Raw genomic sequence first — 26,731 nt, 5'->3', positions numbered from 1 at the left:
TGTATTTCACTTCACTCAGCATGCCACTGAAAATCTTTCCATGTGCCACACTTGGCCCGCATGCTGTATGTTCCCGACACCTGCTCTAGGAGATGCTTGGTGGGAGTGGTAATGAGCCAGTCATCTAAGTAGGGAAAAACCCAGAATCCGTACAGTTTCAAGTGAGCTGCTACTACTACCATGCATTTGATGAACAGCCTGGAGGCTGTGGTGAGACCAAAGGGCAGAACTCCGAACTGATAAGAACTGGCTCCCAGATGGAAGCAGAGAAATCTCCTGGAGTGTTTGTCTATTTTTATGTGGTAATATGCATCGTGAAGATTTATCGAGCACATCCAATAGTCTTTCCCTAGAAACAGGAGAATAGACTGAACCTTGACCATCCGAAATTTTGTCTGTCAAATGGATTTGTTCAAAACACTGAGATCCCAAACTGGTCTCCAGTCCCCTGTCTTTTTGGGCACTAAAAAGAATATTGAGTAAATCCCTCATTCCATCTTGTATGGCAAGACCTCTTGGATGAGTCTTTTTTTCCTAGCAATTTTCAGATTTCTGCTGGTTCCCTCTGACTGGGTGGAACATCATAGCTTTTCTTGCAATTGTGTCGTGGGGGTAGAAGGAAGGTCATGGTGTAGCCTCTGGTTATGATCCTCTGTAGTCAAGCATCCAAAGTTATCTGAAGCAAGGCACATTGGTGCAGGAATAAATGCTCCCCGACTGCCTCCAGAGGAAGATAATTGGGCCTCATTTCAGGAGTGCTGGTAGGGTCTACCAGGAAAGGTATGTCAGGAATCCTGATTCTGCAGGCCACCTCTGCCACATGGATGGCGTCTTCCATTAAAGCTCCCCCCTCTACCCCTGGTGGAGCCACTACCACGTGTGTCCTGGAAAGGCCCTTGGGACTTTTTGAACCACATTTTCCTGCTCATGTTTCTAGAATAGGACCATTGAGGAGTAGAAAAATGTACACCCACTGCAGAAAGGATCATTCCTTTCTTTTCACACCTGGACAAAGTTTCTCGAACTTCAGGGCCAAAAAGGAATGATCCATCAAAGGGAACATTGACAAATGAAGACTTGAATAGCTCCACAAATTTGCACATGCTTATCCAGGCATGTCTCCTTATGGCTAAACCTGATCCTGCTACATCCTTTCAGCTGTATATGCTATAAGCCTCATGGACGAATTTGAAATGGACTCTTGGGTGGCCAACTGAGAAGCAAACTTATCTTGGATTCCGTTAGATACAGCTCCTGCCAGGGTATCTGATAACTCTTTAATCAGACCCTTATGAAGTCTGGTGAAGTGTGCCATAAAGTTGAAAGACTGTAATGCAAAGGGTGATGAAGCATAAACCCACCTGCCAAACCTATCCATTGCCCGAGATGCTCTATTAGGAGGATGGATAGTGGAACTTTCCACTGCCAATTCCTTTTTTTGTGGCCGCTGCTACCACCATGGCACCTAGCAGCAATACCTTTGTCCAAAACTGATGATCCTCAGGTGCAGTAAGAATTCTACCTAGTCCCTTGGGAATGGGTTCAATGGTGTCAGGAGTCTTCCACGCCTACTGCAAGATCAATTTGATGAGCTTGTCAGCAGGCAGAGTTACCCAAGAAGTAGATGGTCGAATGCCAAGAGCCTGCAGGTACAAGGACTCCTCCAAAGAGGGCTTTTGGGATGTTCAGCAAACCCTCTGCTTAAGGATCTCAAGGATGACTCCAAAGGAGATGCCTTTAGGGGGTGACTATGGGGAACCCTCCCCTTTATTGTAATCAGTGTCCTCCATGATGGATTACTCTGGAGAATCTAGGCATTTTCTCTTACACTTTCTCTCCTGAGGAACCTCCTTAGTGGGATGATCTGGGGAGGCTTCAGAAGAGGACAAGACTTGTATAGGGGACTCCTGCAGTTTTGGTGCCTGCTATCCAGGTGTTGGAATTGACAGAGGCTCTGGACGAGGGGAAGGACCAGGAAACTGCTCCAATAGGGGTGGAACTGACTGAATGCCCAGATTTATGCTTGGATAGCTGGTCCCCCCAAAGAGGGAATGGAGCCTGGAACTGAGAAAGACTGCCTTGGAAATGTGGTTACCCCCCCACTCTGAGGAAACTGCCACAGAGGCTAAGGCCAAAGTCAGGGTAGAGCTAACACATGCCAAAAGCCCCAAGGTGCAGAGATGGCTAAGAACAAACTGGAGTCGAGCCAGCTCCCCAGATCGGACAGCATAGCCATGACCCAGACAGGTCTCCGGATCCTTAACAGCCAAAAAACTAGGGGTAGGATTTGGTTCCAGAGAGGGAGATCTAGCCAAGTCCAAAAGAGTTGGCACTGGGAAACTTGGAGCCAGGATCTCCCAAGGTCTCAGAGAAGGTCAGAGGATGAAATGTAGTTGGATTCGAAGTGGGAAGGGTTCCGGCACCGGAAGGGGCTGGAACAGAGGACATAGCTGAAATTCCCCTCGCCATAAGGAGCTGATCCACCAATCTCACAACACATCCAAATCTGTTAGACTCTTGGTGGAATTAGTTGACTGAGTAGAAAGGGATTCTGGTCATTCTAAAAAGGGATTAGGTAATTGACCTGCAAAAGGATCTATAGATGGAGAATATCTGGTCCTAGGATGATCACTACATGAGAACAAAGCCATTGGTGCCAGAGTGGGAGATGGCACCAAGACTACCTGCGCTATGGCCTGGTCTTTGGTCTGAGCCGAGAACTTCAGCACCAGTGTAGGAGAAACTTTTGGAACCCAAGTTAGTGCCGACATGTCCTTTAAGGTTACTTTCAGTTCCACACTGGAAGAGGGAAACAAAGTTTTAAGTCTTTTGGTCATTGGATCAGAGGGCGAAGCTGGCACAGGTCAACTTCTTTTTCTAGGTTTATCAGTTTTTGAAGAGGAGGAAGATGAGGATGGAGAAGACATATCCATTTTACTTTTAGTATCATAACCAGAGATGGCCTCCTCAAAGACAGATTTTATCATTCCTTTTAATAACAATTTGTTCTTTCTTTCTACCAGGGCCTGGTGACTGAAATAATGACAAATGGAACAGTCTTCCTGTAAATGCACCGGGCCCAGGCAGTAAAAACAAAGAGAGTGCACATCAGAATTGGGCAATATACAACCACACTCAAGGTATTTCTTAAATCCATTTGCCTTTATCAGCCATGATTCACATAACGAGAATTACATACATATACACATACAGACACACACACACACACACACACACACACACACACACACACACACACACACACACACACACACACACACTCTTACTAGAAGCCAAATCAAAATCAACAGTCAGACATAAATAGGAGAAAAAAAGGGGGAAACAAAGACTATGGAAGAGTACCGGAAGGTACGGAGGCTACCAGCAATGGTAGTTAAGAATGCACTGAAGTGTATAAAAGAAAAGGTATACTATTACTATTTTTTTTACGACAGTAGAAAGGGGAAAGGATAAAGACTACCAACAATGATAGAATAGTGTACCCAAAGGTACAGAAAGCTACCAACAATGGTAGGAAAAAATACACAGCAGTGTAGAAGGAAACAATAGAGAGGAAGAGAGCCATCAAAACTAGGGTAGGCTAAAGAGAAATTACAATAACACAAAAACTACTCAAGAAAAATTTTTATATCAAGACAGAGTTTATCAAAGGAATAAAATAGCACTTAGCTCGAGAGCTAGTTGGTAATACTTCTGTCACAGGAAAGTGGCAAACTCGATCTGAAGTAATTTGGAGAGAAGCATTCTGGGTAGGACTTAAGCTCAAGAGTTTTTGGTTCTCACAGGCTGTAGTAACAGCTGAGTTGGTTCCAATATTCAGAACCGAACCCATATGTCAAGGATAAATAAAGACTGACAACATTAGATTTCAGTTTTTCTTGATATCTACAAGGCATCCAGATAGACTCCAAAAGGCATCCATTGAAGAGTATGAAAATTTCACTCCATTATTTTAAGAGACTTTAACTAGCCTGCAATTAACTGCAGCACCTATAACCCCAATGCAGGCTTGCCCAGTATGTTCTGAACTTAATTAACAAAAATTCTCTGCAGAAAATAATTAATAAATCCACTAGAGAGTACAATATTCTACATCTTGCATTCATGAATATAGCCCTTTGTTTCTCATTTCCCCAGCTAAGTTGGACAATAAACTTGTGCATTTGCCTTCAGAATCTCCAAAGACCCCAAATCCAATATCTCTGAATTTAAGAACTTCAAATGGGCAACCATTATACATTTATATGACTGTCTCGAAATTCACCTTTGTCAGCAAAAGACTGGACCCTGACACAGCTGTCAAATTCACAAAAGAGTACTATGCCCACTTATACAAATACACAGAATTAGCAGTCCCAACCACAAAAAAATATAATGGGAAACCCAAAACCAAACCATCCTAGTAGTCCACTAACATAAATAAATTATAAAGTAGATCAAAACTCCTCATAACAAGGATAACATACAAAATATTTTCAAGGAACTAAAAATACAATTAGGACTAGTAAAGCAACTCATGAACTTAGGCAGAAGCTACGGAGAACTACAAGTACTTTTTTTTAATTAACGGGCTTAAATTATACAGCAGATGCAAAACTACTCATAACAAGGATAGTATACAAAATATTACCACGGAATTTAAAATGCTATTGAGACTAGAAAAGCAACCCATAAGGTTACGCTAGTTTCAGAAGTAAAGTATAACTATATGTCCTTCTTTTGCTATGTTAGGAAAATAAGCATCAACAATGCTAAGAAATTATTCTAAATGGGGTAACCTACTCTAACCCAAAAGACATTGCCAATATTCCACTAAACAATTTTAGTGCAAACTTCACTTCCAAAACATTTATCCAAACTTCACATTTTTAAGAATGCCTTGCATCCCAATTATCACAAAGGGACATGGTCTGAAGGTGTTATCAAAGACAAAAAATACTTTCTCCGTGGGACTTAAATACATACCTAGATGGTTAATAAATGGGGCCAGCCATACCCTCACTGAACCTCTCCTTAAATTGCTTAACTTAGGCTTAGCCACAGGATTTGTCCCACAATTATGGTGTACTTCAATGGTGATGCTCCGCCACAAGGGTGGTGCAACCATAGACCTGAGTAATTGCAGACTCATCAACCTTATAAGCCTGATCTACAAAGCTATGGAACATATTATAACTGATCTTATTGACGGTGCTATCAGAAATTTCATTACACTGTCAATAGTACACTTTATCAAAGGCAGATCCTATCCTACCTATTAAACCTAGTTAACTTCTTCAGGAGGGTCACACAGGCTACTGACAGTCATCATACTGTTCACACAGTACATCCTGAGTTAGCCAAAACAGTTGGCACTATACCACATGTGAGCATTGTAAGCAAGCTAAATGCTTTACATACAGATCCTTATGAGGCAAGATGGATAACAAATTGGCTAAATAACAAACCCCCCATGGTTCATGTGGTAGATGCCTCATCTGAAAGTTTGAAGGTAAACAGCAGAGTTCTCCAGGGCACTGCACTGGGATCCTCCTTTTTGGCACTTACTTCTCTGCTCTACAAACTGGAAACCAGGACCTCTGCTTAATCAAGAACAAAGTGTTACTGTCAATATCAGATGTGTAGCTATCTATTCTGGAGGCCAGTGGAGCCTCCTGAGCTAAGTCCCCCTTGCAACTTTAAACTGAGTAGGAAAAAGGTCCTCTGCTCCACCAGAAATGAGGAGATGAAAACAAAAACTCTTCTTTAAATTGTACTGTAGTAAGCAGGTGTTAGAGTTTACACTACACAAGGAGTGTTTTATATAAAAGACTGTCTTTTGTTTTAAACTGCAGCAATTGTTACAATTTATTCCACACACTGAGTGCAAAGTGCTTCAGTTCATACAGTTACAAAAAGCTCTTTTTTATTTTAACAACAGCAGCTGCTTGCTATGTAGAAACAGTTTTTACAGTTTATGCCACACATGGAGTGCTAAAGCACTTCAGTTCCAGGAAAAAAAAAAAAGCTCTTCTTACCTTTTAAGCTGTAGCAAACTGCTTGATACAGTTTATGCCAAATATGGAGCAATAAGTATTTCAGTTCAGACTGCAAATTTTGGTATTTAAATATCGGTAATGCACTAAGGAAAAGCTGTGTGTTTGTTGATCGCTCCCCTTAACACTTTGTGTCCGAGGCAGCTGTCCCCTTAACCCCACCCTAACTACGCTACTTGTCAAGATCTCCTATGACACCTGTGTCATTCAGAAAGAACTTACCCTAATTAGGTGTACTGAAAACAGGCCAAAATGAAATGCAAAAAAAGTGTAGTATCATTTCCTTTGGCAAACAGCCCCTGTCTTCAACATACCGTACCGACAATACTCCAGTACTAAATGAAAATGTAGTCATGGTCTCAGGTACCTACAGTGACAGTTCCATGTACTTTGATAATCAAGTGGCAACTATAATCAGAAAAACTTTCAACCCAGCACAACTAATTGCCAAGGGTATATCATCCAAATTTAAATATGTCATTGTTCTTTTATATTCAGCACTGATTAGACAAATTATAGAGTACAATGTCTCATTACAGAAGTCCCCAAGGTTCATAATTAAAAGATGCAGGCTTACAGATACTGAGTACCAATACAGGCTAGAAACACTATGTTATATATTATAGACTGTTCAGCAATTTGTGCCTCGCCTACTGCACCATTAAAGACTCCGTTGTCCTACAGCTCCTATATCTCTGCAAGTGTAATATCTTAGCAAACCCCAGAACGAAGGACCTGAATCTTCTCTGGCAGATAAACAGAACGTGATAGAGAGACACAGACAGGGATTCATTATGCAGTAACTCTACAGTCTCTGAAATAAGCTGCCCCTGGAGGTTAAGCACTGTAATATATTGTCATATTTCACACAGAACCTGGATGACTGCATGGGTGCCTCAACTTTACCCCAGGGCTAACTAGCCTAGACCTACCTGAGAAAAGGGTACAGCCTGAAGGTGGTTATTGGCAAGGAGTTGATGATTGTAAGACTGAACTGCCCTGAAACTCCCATGAATTGCACAAATGCAATAGCTATAAGAAGTTGTAGTATTAATAGTATATTATCATAAGAGCATGCCCAAACATTAAAATGTGATGATTTTAGATAAGCAGTCCTAACATTTATCTGTTATAACCAAGCACACACCAAGTATCATGCAGGTGATTTATGAGATGACATGGAAGAATAAATGAAGATACATACATGTGAAAAACAAAACATCACAAACAATAAAATTATCTTCCCCATGTTTATGCATTAAAATAGCATTTTGCAATATGCAACATCATAACAAATAAAGAAAGGCTTAATAAACAGGTCTGTGGATGGTCTGGTATGCTAACATGGATGCAAACTCTTCAGCAAGGGATAGAAACATCACAGCAGGAATACATACTGATGAATGAAGTCTCTAAATAACTATTATTTAATGACATATTTCAGTAGTCAGTGTAGCAGAATTCTACTGATAACAATTTCAAAATGTATGAATGTAACTTGGAAGCAAACTTTTAGTACATCTGAGCAGAAGCAGGGATGCTTAAGATAAGTGATACATCTCAAAACATTTCACACGAAATAGTGGGATAACTCTTAAATTCAACCACCATGCCTGGAAAGTCCTTAAAGTTTAAGTCAAAGCTCTCTTCCAAAAATTCTTCCTTCAATAACCAAAAATGATCACACATGCTATTGCAATTTGACATCATTGCTGGCATGGTCAACACCCCTTAGCTTCAGGCTGCTAGTCTCGTTATAGTTGAGCCAGTGCTGTAGCTCTGCAGGATAATCTGGTGGGTCCACCTAAAAAGGGAAGAAAAAGATGCTGTAATCACTCCAATTACAAAACAAGCATAAGTGTGCACGCGCACACAAACAAACACACACACACACACACACACACACACACTGAAAAATGATTTGCCTTATTAATATGTGTTCTTCAAATTTGAGCTTACAGAATTAAATTGACCTGTGCCAAAGAATGGAAATCTAGGAAAATATTGCCTCAAGATTATGCTAACAATTTAATGCAAGTATTATCTTGTACTCTTTCAAAGATGCTAACCAGAATGTTAAGCTGCCATCTGCTTGGAATAACGTGTTGATAAGTACAAAATTTCATGCCTACTACCTGGATATCACAACAATTGTGAGTGTGCATGCATGTAGCTCTTAAGGTGCAATTGTGTGATACCTGAACTTGTAAATAGTGTATACTGTATATAGTTATTTTTCTTTTCTGGTTAATTCTAACAAATATTTATGTATGAGTCAATATAGCAAACTGCTCATCAACACTGACAGAAGTATTTTGTAAAATGCAATGATTATCTTATTATTTCTTATACGTATGTTAATCTTTAATAAATACAATGCAGTTTTAAAAAAAAAGTTGAGCTTACACATACTAAACATGTGTAGCATTACCAAAGCAGTGTACACACAGAAAGAGAGCACTAGGGATTTCTATAACCTTTGGTTCACGGCAAAACTGAAATTGCTGTCTTCTGCAAATACCATCCCATACGCCCACTGACATAACTCCAACAATGAAAGATGTGGTGAACTTAATCAACAGATTGAAGTTTTTCTGTTCTTATATGAACATTTTTGAACTCTGACAATATTTGGGAAACCACAGCGACCTAATGAAATTCTGTTCAGTCACTCTTCCATTCACCTACAGAAACCCATCATAGGAATTTCTTGAAATATATCTTTGGAATACATTGTGATCTGCAACCTGGTTACAATACTTTGTAGTACATACAACTCTTAAGTGTATTAGAATTACATCAATGTGCCAATGCAGCATGTTTTGCAACTGCCTAAAGAAGCTAGGCTACATCTGAAATAAGCAGTATCCAAATATCTCACCCAATATCATATAAAGCAGATTTAACCTTTTCTTCTCTACACTAGTTAGTTATGGGAGTAAAGGGGCACAACTATCATTCTTCATGCTTTGCACCCCCCATCACTTGCTGTTGATCTCATTGACTTTTTTTTAATGTTTGATTTCTGCAGTCACAAAATCAGTACTCAACCTTATTATTGGGAGAGGTTTGTATGTAAGAAAGGGTGCATGACAACAGTTATAAAGTACAGCTGTGTAAGTAAACTTACCATAACAGTAGATATTTGAATAGATGACTGTTGCAGTAGACTACACTACTTGGAATGTATCCTTTCTAGGACTGGACATCCAACAAGTATTCAAAAACGTTTGGTCATCTTCCACATGCACAGTACATATCTTTGGGTATAATGTTACAAAAATAGACATATAGGTGTCAGAATTCACAGATTCTTAACTCGCAGAAAGGAAAGCTTTGAGTCCTATATAGATGATAAAGTCCAATTAAAGTTACTTATTTACTACAAGAAAAAGGAAAAACAGGGATAAGTGGAACTAAGCCATGGCCAAAGGATGAGAGAGAGAGAGAGAGAGAGAGAGAGAGAGGGATAGGATCCAATAGAAGACCAAAGGGAAAAAAAACATAAGGGGGAAGGAGGGTGGATTTTCGTACTGCAACAGTGATCTATCTGACCATCCATATTATGGTAAGTTTACTTGCACAACTGTACTATGTTCATTACTTGATCACTGTTGCAGTAGTCTGAGCTGTATGGGATGACTACCAAAGCCTAAACAACTAAGGAGAAAGAAGAATGGTTAGAGTTCTGGGGCCCCTGGAGAATAGTCCAAGCAAACCCTGCTCTTGCCCTGGAGAAGGAATCAATCTTACAATGTCTAATAAAGATGCGTAAAGAAGACCATTTTGCTGCCCCTAGAGTATCTCTAGAGTCCACCCCTTTCCAAAATGCTCTACAGTTAGCCAATGCTCTGGTAGAGCAGGCTTAACCTTTTGAGGAGGAATTTTCCATGGCAAGAATTATAAAATTGGACGGCATGGGATAACTATTTGGAGACTGTTGGTTTTGATACTAGTTTTCCTTTCTTTTTAACTTCAAAGGACATGAAGAGCTGATCAGGTGCTCTAAAGTTTTTGGCCCTGTCTATGTAGTATCTGGATTGCCTGTGGACATCCAGAGTATGTAAGATTCTCCCTCCCATAGTTTGCAGGAAAAAAAAAAAACAGAGAGATAAATGGATTGATTTAAAGTGAGTTCTGGAACCACATTTTGTATGAAGGAAGAGTTAGGTCTCAAGGTTATTTGGTCCCTATGAATGGTGAGGTTTTATCACCATGAGTTTTTGTATCTCAGATACTCTCCTAGTTAAAGTCAGAACACTAAATAAAATTGTTTTCCATGTTACAAGTAAGTCACTGACCAGCTGGTCCAAAAGGTAAAACAGGAAGTTCTTCTGAAACAAAGTTAAGATCTCAAAGAGAAGCCACCCGCTTTCTAGGTGGATGAATGTGTAGTACCCAATTTCAAAAATTGAGAGATAAGGAGAAAAAGGATGAATCTGAGGGAAGACAAGTAGAAATGGTTAAAAGAGGACTTGAAAGATGAATTAAGAAAATCCTGATTTGCATAATTCTCAAAGATACTGGAGAACCAGAAGAGTTTCAGCCCTGTAAGCATCCTGGTTCCTCTTGTGGCGCCAACCAGAAAATCACTTCCATTTTGTCAAATATGATTTTCTAGTAGAAGGTTTCATAGTTGCCTTTAATACCTATTGCATATCCTCAGAAAAAAAAAATTGGCCTCAGGGGGAATCAAACTTCTATCATCCACACATACTGATATAGTTTCTGTAGGCTGGAGTGAATCAGAAATCCTTTGTCCTGTATAAGTAAGTGTATCCTGTGGGGAGGTTTGTGGTAACTGCCCTTGTCCATTTTCCTGAATACAGGGAACCAATGCTGTCTGGGCCAAAAGAAAATAATCAAGATGGTTTTGGGAGCGTCCTTATGGATTTTACAAAGAACTCTGGTAATAAGAGGAAATGGAGAGGGAAGGCATAACCAGTCCTGACACAGAAAGGAAAAATAATCTGTCTTTCAGGCCTTTCTGCAAGGATCCCTAGAGTGCAATTTTTTCAGATGTCTGTTGCGTATGGAAGCAAGTACATCTATTTTAAGAATTCCATGCAGACGGATAATATAAAGAATTATGTATTCACTGTAACTTGGAATCTGTGCTATCCAGTGTCATTATTCATCACTGATGGGTCTTGGATCTGACCTCGGATCCGAGCCGGCAACTGAAAGGACAGATCCAGAGCTCAGGCTCCTCTCCTTCCCATGTTCCCTTGCTAACCCACAATCCTCAGATCAAGTTTGCTGGATACAGAGAAAAAGGCAGTGAAAACTGCCTATAAAACTGAAGAACTCCTAAAGACAGACATACCTCCATATCTACCAAATCTCCAGAAGGAGGGGGAAGGAGGGTGGAAACGTGATGAATAATGACACTGGATAGCACAGGTTCCAAGTTACGGTAAGTACATAATTCTTTATTTGATCCTATCCGTGTCATTACTGATCACGGATGGGTCGAGTCCCCATCTACTATGAACCCTGGGAGGCCTCAGGGAAGGATATACTGGAGCAGAGAGGAACCAAAGGAAGCCCTGTTCCTAGACAGCAAATCCAACTTATAATGCATAACAAAGGTGTGGAGGTTAAGACCAAGTAGCAGCGGTGCAGATCTCATCCAAAGAAAGTTTTGCCAAGAAGGCGGAAGATGTGGCTACCAACCTAGCAGAGTAAGCTTTAACTGATCCAGAAAGATCCAGGTGCCTGCTTTCGTAAATGTAGGAAATACAGCTGGCGATCCAACATGAAATAGATACCTTGGAAACTGCTTGACCCTTCCTGGCCTGAGAGAAGGTAATGAAGAGCTAAATGGACTTCATAAATTCTTCAGTTCTCTTAAGATAAAAATGTAGCTGTCTATGGACATCCAGACAATGCAATATATATTCCTCTTTATTAGAAAAACTGGGAAAGAACACAGGAAGCTGAACAGAATGTTTAAGATTAGCCTCCGAGGCTACCTTAGGGATGAATGAAGGATTGGTCCTGAGAGACACCCTACCCTTGTGGAACACCGTGAAAGGGGGCTTAATGCTGAGAGTCTGCAACTCACCGACCCTACTGTCCGAAGTTATAGCCACCAAGGCGGCCATCTTCCAGGACAGGAATTTAAGATCACAGGTTGCTGAAGGCTCAAAGGGCTTCTGCACCAAAGACTGCAACACTAGAGTGAGATCCCATGGTGGGGAGGGATCCTTTAAAGGAGTTTTTAGAAGAATGACCCCTTTGAGGAAGGACTTGCACAGCCTGGAAAAAAAGGTGGGACTTTCATTCAAATGGAAGTTAGAGGTGGCCAACAATTGGAGTTTGATCGTAGAGAAACTGGCCCCTTGGTGAAAAAGAGAGGCCAAGAACAGAATATCAAGAATGGGGCTGAAAAGGGATCTAGATTGCGTTGTTTAGACCAAACAGAAAATCTCTTCCATTTATTGAAATATACCTTCTTGGTAGATGGTTTTTGAGAGGCCAAGATATTACTTTTAACCAGAGAGGGAAGCCTGGACTGGGAAAGGATCACTGGAACTGGATGAACCATGTGGTCAGATGAAGAGACTGGAGATTGGGAAGAGGAAGCCCCCAAGGATGGGAAATGAGATCTGGGATGGGCTCCAATATCCAGGGCGGATATTTCAGATGAGACAAAGGAGGGAGAACCACACCTGATGAGGCCAAAAGGGGACAATGAGAATGAGAGGTGTCTTCAGGTGATGGGCTTTCTGTAAGACTTTGGGAATGAGGGGAGATAGTGGTAAGTGTATAGAAGTCCCGATGGCCAATCGTGTACCAGAGCATTCCTGGGTGACTCCCCAATAGGGAGGATCAGGGCAAAGCAGTTGCTGCATTTGTGGTAGTCCAGGGAGGCAAAAAGATTGCAGCAAGGAAGACCCCAACAGTCGAATATCCGATGTACCACTGTCAGATTCAGGGACCACTCATGAGGACTCAGGATAGATCTGCTGAGTTTGTCCGCTAACACGTTGAAACTGCCAGAAATGTGCATTGCAAGAAGAAAGCATCTGGAAGACATCACCCATTCCCACACTCACATGGCCTCTTTGCACAGGGGATAAGACCGTGTTCCCCCATGCTTGTTGATGTACCAGACCACTGCCATGTTATCTGTTTGAATTCCTATAGTCCCGAGAAGGAGGCACTCTGGAAGGCTTGCAACATTAGAAGGACTTCTTTAATCTCTAGGACATTGTGCAATTTTGTCTCTAAGGGGGACCATGTGCCTTGAACCATCCTTCCCCAAAAATGCCCCATCCTCACTCCAACAGGGAGGTATCCATGGTCACTGCGGCCTTGGGTTGCAGAAGACAGAAGGGTCTGCCTAGTATGAGATACTGAGTTTGGAGCCACCAAGCAAGATGATGTCTGCACACCTGAAATATCCTGATGATCATGGACATGGGATGAAACTGAGCTGACCACTGTACCGCTAGAGCCCACTGCAGAACCCGCATATGATATCTGGTGAGAGGCACTAACTGGATTTCCGCCACCATCAAACTTAGTGCCTGCAAGATGAAGTGGACCTTGGGATGATGTAGATCCAGCAACTGATGGACTTGGTCCCAAATGATTTGGGCTTTGTGTATGGGAAGTGCTGCAGTCTCTGACATCATGTCCAGAAGGACCCCAATAAACTCCAGGTTTTGACATGGGGAAAGACAGGATTTGGGCAGGTTGACTGTGATGCCCAGATCCTGAAAGAGATTGAGGGTATAATTGGTGGCCATAGTGAGTTGTTGCCTCATGGGGGCCATGAGGAGCCAATCATTCAGGTCTGGGAAGACCTGGAAACTTTGCAGCTGGTGATGAGCTGCCACCATTGCCATGCATTTGGTAAACACCTGGGGGGCTGTGGTGAGTTGAAAAGGCAGGGCTCTGAATGGATAGCGGTTGGCCCCTAGCCAAAATTGCAGGTATCTCCTGGAGCATCTGTCGATTTCGATATGATAGTACACATCCTTGATATCTACCCAGCACATCCAGTTGTCCTTGTGCAGAAGAGGCAGAAATGAGTTAAAAGTGACCATCCAGAACTTGGACATCTTGACAGACAGGTTCAGTTCGCTGATGTCCAAAATGGGATGCATGTCCCCGTCTTCTGGGCACCAAAAAGAAGCAAGAGTAAGTTTTGGACCCTCATTGTCATGTTGGGACCTCTTGGATGGCTCTTTTTTGAAGAAGGTCTTGGACCTTGAGAAGGGCCAACTCCCTTTGGCGGGGGTGGAATGTCTGGGACAGAACTTTCAACTGGAGGGGGGTTGAAAACAGGGTATGAAGCAACCCCTGGAAATTATCTTTAACACCCACTAATCTGAGGTGATACTTGTCCAGACTAGTGGACGGAGGAAGAGATGACCCCTGAATGCATCCAGGACAGGACAACTGGGCAATGCTTCAGGAGCACTGAGGGGGCTTCTCCAAGAAGGGTTCCTGGGAGCCTTGGTTCTGCGACCCCCCCCCCACCTCTAGGATGGCGTCTACTATCAAATCCCATGCCCCGGCCGGAAAAAGGATTCCTGAGGAGCATCCTGGAAGGAAGGCTGAGACTTGCAGAAGCAAAGTTTCTTACTACCCCTCAGATATTTGGAAAAGGATCTTTGGGGTGTAGAGAACTTGATCCCCACCATGGACAGAGTCTTTCCTTCCTGCTCACTGTGGTAAACGTCTCTTTGACAGAGGGTCCAAACAAGGCTGACCCGTCAAAAGGGGCATTAGTGAAGGACGTCTTAAAGGATTTTGCAAACCCGCAATGGCGAAGTCAGGCATGACGCCTGATGGCAATGCCTGTGCCTGCCGCTCAAGAGGTGGCCTCCACTGCATTGGAGATCGACCTCATTGAAGTGTTAGCCAGTGAGGTTAGAGTGGACAGCTTCAGGGAGACCAAATTGAGACTCTCCAAAGGCAGCAACTCAGATAGGGAAGTGGAGAGCTCCAATACCAAATCCCTTTGCAGTTGGGTACCCTCAAATGTAGCGGAGGCATACATGTCATTCCCAAAATGGTCAATCACCTGAGACTCCTTGTTCAGGGGATGGACCGAGGAGCTCTGCTTCACAACCTCCTTCTTAGGAGCTTCGGCCACCAAGCTAGCATTAGCAGGGACGCCCTTACTCCAAAAGGTCTTATTCTTGGGGGACTTAGAAACTTGTCAACCTTTTTGGGAGCTGGTTCTACTGTGTCCGTCTCCTTCCACGCCCTGTTGGCAATGAGTTACATGCGCTCATTGGCAGGGGGAGACACCCAGGTAGAAGGGCCCATCCCAAAAGCTGTCAAAAACACAGATTCCTCTAAAGATGGGGCAGGAGTAGACCAACCACCTTTTACCTTTAGGATCTTGAAGATGTCCCCAAAGGGCACTTACTCAGATGGAAGTTTGGGGGACCCGTCTCCTTTCTCAAAATCATTGTCCTCAATGAGGGACTCTCTAGGGGAGTCCAAGTGCCTTCTCTTGCACGGCGTCTTCTGAGGAGGCTCCTTCATAATGTGACCTGGGGAGGGCTTGCAAGAGGCATGGACACTGAGATGTTAATGCCCATCTGAAGGCACTCACAGGAGGGCTGACCTGGAAGGATGATGAGGTCTCCCTGCCCAATGTGAGGGCTGGGGAGGACGGTTTACTATCATTATGTTGAAGTGGATTTGGACGAATCCACTTCAATGAAAGGCAGGGGGTCGAATGGTGACAATGTCGAACCCGACATTGCCGAATTACAAATCTCACCCCTATCTTGACCCATGTTAAAGTCCGTTCCGTGGTTGCATTCGAGATGTAATTCGGCAATGTAGGGATTCAGCAATGTCAACTTTCGTGGACGTGGGTCAATGTAAGCAGCGTTAGACAGAGTCCGGTCTGACATTATGATAGTAAACCGGGGAGGACCTAGAGCTGAAGGAGAGATAACTGCCCAGCTAGAGAAGGTCCTCTCTACTGCCTGGAAGGCCAATGGACTGGACAAAGCCCCCCATCCCCTATGGCCCCAGCCCACCTGGGAAGGAAGCGGGGACCTGATGCAGCACCAACGTCTCTAGATGATATTGGTCCAGAGCTATCCAGTGCAGAGGCCCCCAAAGGGAGGTAATGGTCCGAAAACTCCAGGTCCGACCCCACCCCGGGAACAAAAACAGACCTCGCAGGACCTAGGCAAAGCCAGTTCCAAGGGCAACGGAACAGAGCCCACCCGGGACCCTAATGGTGTGGGAAGGGAAGATATGGGGGACACTGCCGGCCTCTCACAGGGAATGCTCTGATCCTGAATTTCCAAACCCAGATGGGTCAGATGAGGAGAGAGAAGTCCTGTGGATGGAGAGGATCCCCTTGGCAACTGAGCAGGGGATGGTAACAAGTCCAACTTAATTTGGGCCTTGAGAAAGATCCTCATCATCCTATCCATGTCTAAGGGCAGCAAACTCCTGGCGGATTTGGAAGAAATGGAGAAATGTCTCAACCTAGCTAAAGGCCTGCAGTCCCAAGAGGGAGACCGATTTGTGCACCTCGGATCCAAACTCCTGGACCTGTAGGGATCAATAATGAGCAGATCCAATAAAACCATTGGATCCGAAGACCGAGTAGATTCAAAGGAGCAGCCAGCGCTGTAGATGGATTCGATGGGTGGGTCGGATCTGAGGATGGTCCGTGTTGAATCAGATCCAAGGGCCTCAAGGCTCCAAGGTCTCAGATCAGACAGAAGCAGCCAGGGCTCTTGGAGCAGAAGAGCCCATATCTGAAGACAAAGAGGCTAGGCTCGGATCCATGTAACTGCGATCAGAGAGCCTCGGCCTTTTGGCTAGAGAATCTCTAGAGGATGAAGACTTCTGCTTGGGATGGGTGGGAAGCTTAGAAGGGGAACCGGAGACCAGAGGACCCCCATTGGCAAGCCTCTTAAGCAGGAGCTTGTTCCTGCATTCCAGGAGAGGCCTGGGGTTGAATCCAACACAAATGTCACAGTCGACCTCCAGGTGAGGCTCTCCCAGGCAATAACCACACTCCTTGTGTGAGTCGGAATGGGACATTTTCTGACCATACAAGGAGCATCTTTTAAAGCCAGAAGGCTTTTCAGATGCCACACACACTCATAAAACACCCAACACCTGTACTCTACACAGAAAGGGAAGGAGTAGAGAGGGGCAAAGAAACTACCTGCTAAGGGAGCAGCAGAGAGAGCTAACAGCTACCCAAAAAACCTGGGGAAAAAAGGGCAGGAACCCACAGGAGAAGCTTAAAAAAAGAGCCTAAAATCGACTGGAAGGGGAGGAAACCTAACTAGACTACGGCTGAAAGAAGACAGGTCAAAAGGAAGAAAACCCCAGTAAAAAAAAGAAGTTATGTCTTACCATAACGTTCCATCTGTGTTGTACATATTTATTCATTCATTACTGTTAGGACTTCGGTTCCGTCCTCGGAACTGATATGGCCATTACCAAGCTCACGCCAGCCAAAAACTCTCAGCTAAGACCTACCCATAATGCCCCTCTCATAGTCTCTTCAGATCGAGTTTGCCCACCCTTATATTACAGAGGTAAGAAAAGAGACAGTAGGAGGCTCTGTCTGAGCAAATACCTTAACTAAGGAAATCTTAAAGTCCACCAGGAGTCCAGGCAGGGGGAAGGAGGGTGGTAAGTGATGAATGAATAAAAATCTACAACACAGATGGAACATTATAGTAAGACATAACTTCTTTATCTGATGTTGTAAATCTTTATTCATTCCTTACCGTTAGGAACGAGTCCCCAGTTACTTGAGTCCTGGGTGGCCCTAAGGAAGGATATTCCTGAGCACCATAGAACCAAAAGATGCTCGTCCCCTGGAGGCCAAATCCAATTTGTAATGAGTGATAAAGGTATGAGGGCTTGCCCAAGTGGCTGCTGCACAGATATCATCCAGAGACAGACTCTGGAATGAAAAGCCACAGAAGTAGCCATCGATCTAGTCGAATGAGCCTTTATAAAGGCAGTTTATTCTGATGGTAGATAAAGGTAATGATGTTTCTAAGCCAGAAAGATTGAGTCACTTTGGAGACAGGCCTACCCAATCGGGTCCCACAAACAATTGATCCGTTCTTCTGAAAGATTTAGTTCTGTCCAAGTAAAAGTTGCCTATGAACATCAAGGGTATGCAAAAGATATTCCCCTCTATCTGAATGCTTAGGGAAGAAAACTGGCAGGTCAATAGATTGGTTGACTGAAAACCCAGAAATGACCTTGGGCAAGAAGGATGGGTCAATATGTAGGGACACTCTTTCCCTGTGAAAAATCAAATAAGGTCTCTTGACACTCAAGGCCTGCAACTCAGATACTCTTCTTGCTGAGGTAAGGGCTACTAGAAGTAGAGTCTTCCAATACAAAAAATTCATATCACATGTATTAGAAGGTTCAAAAGGAGGGCTTGTTAATGACTAAAGCACCAAAGTCAAGTCCCAAGGCTCTATGGGGGGCTTGACAGGAGGTTTAACATGTAATACTCCTTTCAAGAAGGTTTTGCAAAGACGGTGCGACATAACAGAAGAATTATCAAATCCATTGTGAAAATTTGCGATAGCTGCTAAATGTACAGTAATTGTCGATGCTGAAGCTCCTGCATGTAGAAGGGTAGTCAGGTATTATAGGATCTTCTGGATAGGCATGGAGAAAGGGTCTATGTCATGATCTCTGGCCCATGTAGAGAACCTAGCCCACTTACTAGAATACATTTTCCTGGTGGAAGGTCTGTGTAAAGCCAGAAGAATCTCATGGACAGGAGATGAAATATCAGAAAGCCTGGCAATCATCGGAAGTGGAGAAACCAAGCTGTGAGCTTGAGGCTGTGGAGATTGGTGTGAATTAGTCCCCGAGGATGAGATAGCAGACCTTGGGATTGCTCCAGGATCCACGGGCTGTGAATCAGATAAGGCTAAGGAAAGGGAACCAATCTTGACAGGACCAATACGGGGCAATGAAGATCACTTTGCTTCTCAACCTTTGAGCTTTCTAGAGGAATTTCGGGATGAGGGGAAATGGAGGAAAGGCATACAACAGACCCGAGGGCCAAGCATGCATCTTGCCCTTTTGCATTGTTGTCGTTACCTCTTCATGGTGTTTCTATATAGGTATTTTGGCTGGATTCATAGCCTTTTATGGGCAATACTTCCTGATATATGAATCTTTTGAGTCGATGGCTATTAGACCTTAATTGTTTTGATCATGCTCATTACAGAATTAAGTACCTATGGTAACTCTTAGCACTAGATTTTCTGAATATGGGCATAGCTTCCTGTGAGCGCACAATGTAAGCTTTACTTAGTACCTAGACAATTACGGCATGAACATATTTTTATGCCTCTTTGGTCTATGCTAAGATATTTACTTAATGATTAACAACATCATTCATATTTACAACGTTGCATTTGATGTGTCTTTTGAATGATGATAAGGTTGTTTATGTGCAAATGTGCTGGTTTGTTAGTGATGTCAATTGTGAACTTTCATTTTATACCAACTAGCACCTTGATTGCTCAATTAATGATTGTCCTAATGATTTAATTATAAGGTATTACTTTTGTATAAAGGTGCTCATTTGGCTCTGTAATTTGTAACCTGAGGAAGCGCAATTTATATTGCGTGAAAGCGCTTGTTCTTTTTGATCTACAATAAATTATTTTTTATTCATCTTCGTGGTGGTTTCGACATTTCTTCAGATTTTATCACAGCATCCCTCGGTGACTCCCCCTGATGGGGGATCAGGGCAAAGTAGCTTCTGGATTTGTTGTTTAGAGGGGAAGCAAACAGTTTGCAGCAAGGCCTGCCCCAACAGTAGAAGATCTAATCCGCTATTATAGGACTGAGGGACCACACTTGAGGCATCAGGATGTTCCTGCTCAGATTGTCCACAATAAGGATGAAACTCTCGGGAATGTGCATTGCTAAAAGAAAGCGGTTGGAGGCTATTGCCCAGTGCCAAATTCTCACGGCTTCCCGAAACAGGGGGGTAAGACCTGGTTCCGATTTGTTTGTTTATATACCAGATGACGGACATGTTGTCTGACTGAACTGCAGTGGTCCCAGAAGGGAGGGATGTATGGAACACTTGCAACGTTAAGAGAACTGCCCTCAATTCCAGGACATTTATGTGCAAATTGGCCTCCATGAGGAACCAGATGCCTTGGACTGTCTTTCCCTGGAAATGCCCCCCCCACCCTAGCAAGGAAGTGTCCGTGGTCACCATGGCCCTGGGCTGGGGAAGGCAGAACAGTCAACACCAAAGATTTGATTCTGGCTTCATCCACTAAAGCATTTCTTTCTTGCAAAGATTTGTAAGGCATATCAAATGGTCGAGAGGATGGGTTAAGATTGACCAGAGTGAGGAAAGGAGCCACTGTACTAGTCTCATGTGCAACCTCGCCATTGGAACTAAGGTAATGGTTGCTGCCATAGATCCCAATAGTTGGAGTACAAGGCGTGTTGGTACAAAAGTCTGTTGGAGGAAGACTTTAATCTGGCTTCTTATTTTTTTATATTTTTATTTTTGAGAGCCTGTGGGGAGGAAGGGAAGCTTGACAGGATGTTTTGTCGAAGATTGCTCCAATAAATTCCAGTGTTTTTGTTGGGGACATTTGAGATTTTTCCATGTTAATTGTAATCCCTAAGTGAAGAGCAAGGCCTTGAGTGTAAGACAGGCTGTGAATGAGAAGATTCCTGGTAGCGGTAAGGAGCCAATCATCTAGATACGGAAACACCTGGAATCCTTGTAGTCAAAGATGAGCTACTACAACTGCCATACATTTGGTGAACACTCTGGGGGCTGTTGAGAGACCGAATGGTAGTACCCTGAACTGGTAGTGACTGGCTCCCAGCCAGAAGCGGAGAAATCTCTGGGAGCGTTTGTCCATCTTTATGTGATAATACATGTCCTGGAGATCTATAGAGCACATCCAGCTGTCCCTCCCTAGAAAGGGGAGGATGGACTGTACCGTGACCATCTGGAATTTTTGAGGTTTTATGAATTTGTTTAGTAAGCTGAGATCTAGAATTGGTCTCCAGTCCCCTGTCTTTTTTTGGCACTAAAAAGAGCCTTGAGTAAAAACCGGATCCTCTCTGGTCTGGTGGGACTGGCTGGATGACTCTTTTTCTTAGTAGGTTTTCGATTTCTAATGCTGCTACCTCCCTCTGACTGGCTGGAACATCGGGGATGCACTTGATGGGTCTGGGAGTAAGATCGAATGGGATATGGAAGCCTCTGGATATTATTCTCTGCACCCATGCATCCATAGTGATGAGTTGCCAGGCTTGTAGGTGCAGGGAAAATCGGGGATTGCTCACGAGTGTCACGAAAAGATCCTTGGGACTCCCTGAACCACAATTTTCCTCCCCTCTGGTTCCTGGAATAGGATCTCTGGGGGCTGGAAAAACATATGCCCATAGCAGACAAGGTCTTTCAGTCTTTCTCACTTTGTGATAGTGTGTCTCTTACATTGGGACCAAAAAGGGAAGTTTCGTCAACAGGTGCGTTGATGAAGGAAGATTTAAAGGGGTCTGCGAAATCACACAAACGCATCCAAGCATGTCACCTCATGACGATGCCTGATGCAGCTGCTCGAGCTGTCCCCTCTGTGGTGTGAGAGATCAAGTGCATCGAGGAGTTTGAGATACATTCCAGGGTAGCCAGCTGTAAGAAGACAGTGTCACGCACCCCATCAGGCAGAACCCCCGCTAAAGAGGCAGACATTTCTGAAATTAGGTCTCTTTGGAGGTGAGTAAAGTGTGCCATATTTTTCAGCAATCGAATGGCAAAGGTCGCTGAAGCATAGGTCCACTTCCCCAGTCTGCCCATAGCCTGAGACTCCCTGTTTGGGGGAAGAACAGTGGAAATATCTTTTGCCAGTTCCCTCTTGGTGGCCGCCGCCATAACCATGGAATCAACTACTAACATGCTTGAACCAATTGGGCTGGTCTTCGAGGGTGGATAAAATTTTGTCTGGCCTCCGGAGGACAGGTTCTATGTTGTCAGAGGCTTTCCAGGCACGCTGCATGATCAGTTTTACAAGATCATCTGCAGGTAGGGTCACCCAGGAAGTAGATGGCCGAGCACAGAAGGCCTACAAGAACACAGATTTCTCTGAAGAAGGGTTAGAGGACTTTCAGTCTCCCCTCTGCTTGAGGATCTCGAGAATGTCTCCAAATGAGACGTCTTCCTGGAGAGACCATGGGGACCCTTCTCCCTCATCTTAATCTGTGTCCTCAGTGATAAATTCCTCAGGGGAATCAAGGTGCTTCCTCTTACACCATTTCTTCTGGGGTGGCTCCCCACTGGGATCTTCTGAGGAGGACTCCAGAGAAAGGGTTCCCTTCAAGGGAGGATCTTGTGGCTCCCGTGCTCGGGATCCCAGAGTAGGGGGTTGGAACAGCTGCATCCTAGATGGGGGTTCTGGTGTCGATGCCATTGGTGCTGACTGCGATCTTGTTGAGGCAAGGACCCTCTCCATCACCTGGAAAGCAGGCCAGCCTGAGGAGGGATGGGAGCCTGGAACCGAGAAGGACAACCTCGGAACTGGGGTCACACCCCACTCCACCCCGAGGAGCCCTCCTCCAGGTGAGGAGCTCTGAGAGGACTGGTAGCTGCTGATGGAGCCGTGGCCACAGACTGTGCCAGTAAAAAAATAGGCACCGAACTAGGAATCATGGTGCCGACAGCCCAATCACTGCTCCGAGAGTGCACCAGTTCCAATGGAAACATTGCTCCAAGAGTAATCGGTGACAACAGGGAAACCTCCGCAGTCGGGTACGTAGTCAAAGCCGGTGTCAAGACCGAGGAGGATGGTGCCGAAGCTAGTACAGTAATAGGAGTCAAAATTAAAGGCGGCATCGAGGGGGAAGACACAGAGCCTGGTGCCCAGGTTGTCTGCGCTGAATGCGCAGGAGAAGGTCGGTGTCGACTTGGTTCAGAGGCGCACGGAGATGTAGGAACCTAGTGACTCCATTTAATAGGTAGGTACTAGGCTATCTGCCCAAAGACATTTATAAGCCTAGCCGGAATGTGTTGGCTTTCACCGCCCCCTTAGATTAGTTCCCTGTGCCTCTGTATTTCTCTTTATGTTTTTTTTAGTCTTAGGAGGTGATGAGACCTCCGTCCCAGAGAGAGCATCCGAGATTGGAGTTTTCATCATACCCTTCAAAATCAACTTGTTTTTAAGCTTAGCCAAAGTCCGATTGCTGAAGCTGGAACAGATATCACACGAAGCATTAATGTGGTCAACCCCCAAACAATAAATGCACTGAGCATGACCGTCTGAGTTGGGCATCTTACGCCCACACTTATCACACTGCTTAAAACCCAATTTAGCGTTTTCAGACATAATGACAAAACACCACACTAGTCCTATTGACAAGATAAAGTCAAAAAACAACAGCAAAGTAAAGAGAATAGAGTTTTTTTTTTTTTTATATCCAGATAGAAAGAAAGTGAAGAGTACCAACAATGGTACTTAGAAATACCACTAGTGGTAGGAAAGCAGGCCTACCTAAGGTAGGGGAGAGGGACAGTACCAATGATGGTATAAAAGAAACTACCAAAGGTAGAGGGTAGGGAACAGAGCAAGTAAAGGAGTCTATAGATGAAAGATGAAAATTAGTCAAAAATGACTAAAAAGTTAGTATTGATAGGAATTAACACAAAAACTACACTTAGCTTGAGAGAGAAGGCTTGGCACGTCTGATGAGGAACGCGGCAAATGACATCTGAAGAGACTACGAGAGGGACATTATGGGTAGGTCTTAGCTGTGAGTTTTTGGCTGGCGTGAGCTTGGTAATGATTGTGTTGGTTCCGAGGACAGAACCGAAGTCCTAACAGTAAGGAATGAATAAAGATTTACAATGTCAGACGGAAAATTTCACTTATCTGAATCGAGGTAAGCTTGAGCTACAGGCTGCACATCCAAATAAAATCGAGGCAAATGAGATCTGTGGGTTGTGGGTTAGCAAGGAATCATGGGAAAGGGAGGAGCTTGAGCTCTGGATCTATACTATCAGTTGCTGGCTCGGATCACACGTTCGATCCAAGATCCATCCACAATCAATAATGACACGGATAGCATCAGATCCTGGAAATCACCAGGTATAACTTCCATTCAAGGTGGTCTGCCCTAGATCTCAGAGTGTCTGCCACTATTTTCTGCTCTAATGGAATATAAAAACATCAGAAGGGAGAGATATTGCTGAGCTGCCAAATTCCCAGGCTATTATAAATAATTATAAGGGATTTCCAATCATGACATCTGTTCATAACCCACTAGTTACATGTTCTAAAACTGATGTCAAAATTCATCTTACGAGCTTTATTCTCGAAATAAATTTTTGACAGCTATTTCTAATACAGATAATAAGTTAGTTATGAACAGAGTCCTAATCATAAGCCTCTATGTTACTTTTTTCTGAGAAAGTAAAAGTGTTCTACATATTACAAATTATTTAATTTCCTAATCACATGAATAGTACTACAGAGAATGCAACAGTTTAATAACCCTCTTCTGGAATGCTTTCCTCCTATGAAATATGTCATGAAAGAAATGCTTATTATTTCTGGGTCCATTAATTTAATAAAGAGTAACTAATAAATACTGGAGTGTGGTGAGTAGTCCTCCACAGGTAAAGAGAAAAATAGGTTGACAGGCTTGGTAGACAAGGTAGCATGTGAAGTACACATAATGGTAAAGTTATCTTTGAACAGGACATGTGGAATTAATTTTTTCATCATACTCCCACAACTGATAACCATGTCAGCAAGCACACTGTTAAACTGAAATATAAATGCAGTATACATAAAAGAAGAAAAAGAATTCAAAGCAAATTAAGGAATATACAGTTGTGCAAGTTGCCCTTACCTATAACAGTAGATGTTCAAATTCATTGCTTTGGTAGCCTACTGTTTGTATTCTGCCAAGAATACAGAAAAAGGACAACTTTCAAAAGCTTTCATCCTCTTCCACACTGCCACTCTGGCTGCTTATAGGCTGAACCCTTTTGGAGGGGTTATATAAACAGCTAGCATGACTAAAAATCTTAAGAACTTTCTTGCCTCTCTTAAGGAAATGGGGAACTCATCCTGAACAAACCATAAGAACATCTACATATAAATATATCTAAATAATACAAACTATCAAATTATAAAAATATCCCACAAGAACTATAGACAATAAGGGGGTGGTGGGTGGGTGGATGTGGCTACTGCAGCAGTGAAGAATTCAAATATCTTCAAGTGTAGCTTACACAAAAGTGTACTATGTTCATCATTCTCACTGCTGTAGCAGCCTATGGGTAAACTGCCATAGCTTATCAAACCTGGGATAAGGAAGCATAAGGGTTTACCGGCCCCTGTAAAATGATCCTAGCAAAGCCAGATCTGGACCTAGAAAAGGAATCCAGCTTGTAGTGCTGTGCAAATGTTTAGATGTTGGACTAAGTTGCTGCCTCTAGAATACTCTAGTCCACAACTTTGACCATTGTAGAAGCTAGGGCTGTAGTAGAATGTGCCTTAACACTGCCTGGAATAGATTTTCCATGGTGAGAGTAACAAAAAGATAGCAGATGACAACCACCAGGAACTAGTCTGTTTAGACATATACTGACCTTTTTTAGTCAATGAATAGGAAATAAAGAGCTGGTTAGCTTTCCTAAAGGACTTGGTACTGCCAAGATAATACCCAAGTTGCCTATGCACATTCAGGAGTGTACATAATCTTTTTTTCCATTGTTGTCAGGTTCTGAACAGAAAGAGGTAGATTGATGGCTTGATTCAATGTTAACTCTGAAACATGATGGCTCAGTCCCATGTTAACTCTGAAACAACCTTGGACATAAAAGAGGGGTTTACACACAGAGTGAACCCCTTTTGTACTATAAACTAGATAAGGCTCTTCTACCAAAGCAATCAAAAGAGCAATTTTCCAGGTAATAAACCTTAAATCAGTCTGATTGGCAGGTTAAAATGGTGGCATAATAAATTTCTTCTAATACAAAGTTGGGATCTTAAGGAGGAGGATCCTGTCTTCAAGGAGCTGTCGCAAACAGAAACTCTTTGAAAAAACAGAGATGAAAGAGGGGGATCCATGAGCAGACATGATGAAATGGCCACAAGATGTACCTTCAGTGAGGCATACTAGAGGTCAGAAGATAATGACTCACACAGATATTTAAGTACCAGTGCTATGAAATCCCTGATCCGTCCCTGGTTACTGGCTAGTCACCAGCTTGAAAATCTCTCTTTTGTCAATATATAATTTCCTAGTAGCAGGCTTTCCTACCTCCTTCAATATCTGCTGTACAACCTCATGAAAGAGATGCCTACAACATATCAAAACTGAATAATATGGGCACTCAGTTGAAGTCGTGTATCAAACTTCTCTTGTCCTGTGTGAGCAGATACAGTCTGTGAGGAAGCTTGTGGTAATTACCTCGGTCCATTTCCATAAAAAGGGAGAACCAATTTTGCCTGGGCTAGAAGGGAGTCACCATAGTGATTTTTAGAGTGTCTTTCTCAATCTTCAGAAATATCCTGGAAATCACTGTAAAGGGTGTAGACGCACATAGGATATCCCTGGCCAGGGAAATAAAACAGCACAAATTTTCTGGACCTGCCTACATTGAGTCCTGAAACAGACGCGAATAGATCTACTTCAGG

At 43.3% G+C, this 26,731-nt stretch overlaps 1 protein-coding gene across 6 annotated transcripts in view; it reads right to left on the bottom strand.

The window, feature by feature from the left end:
* Positions 1–7,292: 7,292 nt before the first annotated feature.
* THEM6 (thioesterase superfamily member 6) overlaps positions 7,293–26,731 on the bottom strand; it is an 838,692-nt gene continuing 819,253 nt past the window's right edge. The window contains exon 2 of one of the 6 annotated variants that reach the window (XM_044067378.1): positions 7,293–7,860. In XM_044067378.1, coding sequence (XP_043923313.1) covers positions 7,747–7,860 — 114 coding nt within the window. In that variant the 3' untranslated portion in view covers positions 7,293–7,746. The remainder of the gene's footprint in view (positions 7,861–26,731) is intronic. The other 5 variants (XR_006364262.1, XR_006364263.1, XR_006364264.1 and 2 more) reach the window with 5 other exon arrangements.

Source organism: Protopterus annectens, chromosome 3.part1 (genome assembly GCF_019279795.1).
Source record: "Protopterus annectens isolate FY-2018-M chromosome 3.part1, PAN1.0, whole genome shotgun sequence".
Lineage (NCBI taxonomy): Eukaryota > Metazoa > Chordata > Ceratodontiformes > Protopteridae > Protopterus > Protopterus annectens.
The sequence above is the reverse complement of the archived record's forward strand: the minus strand, read 5'-3'. Positions and strand labels throughout refer to the sequence as shown.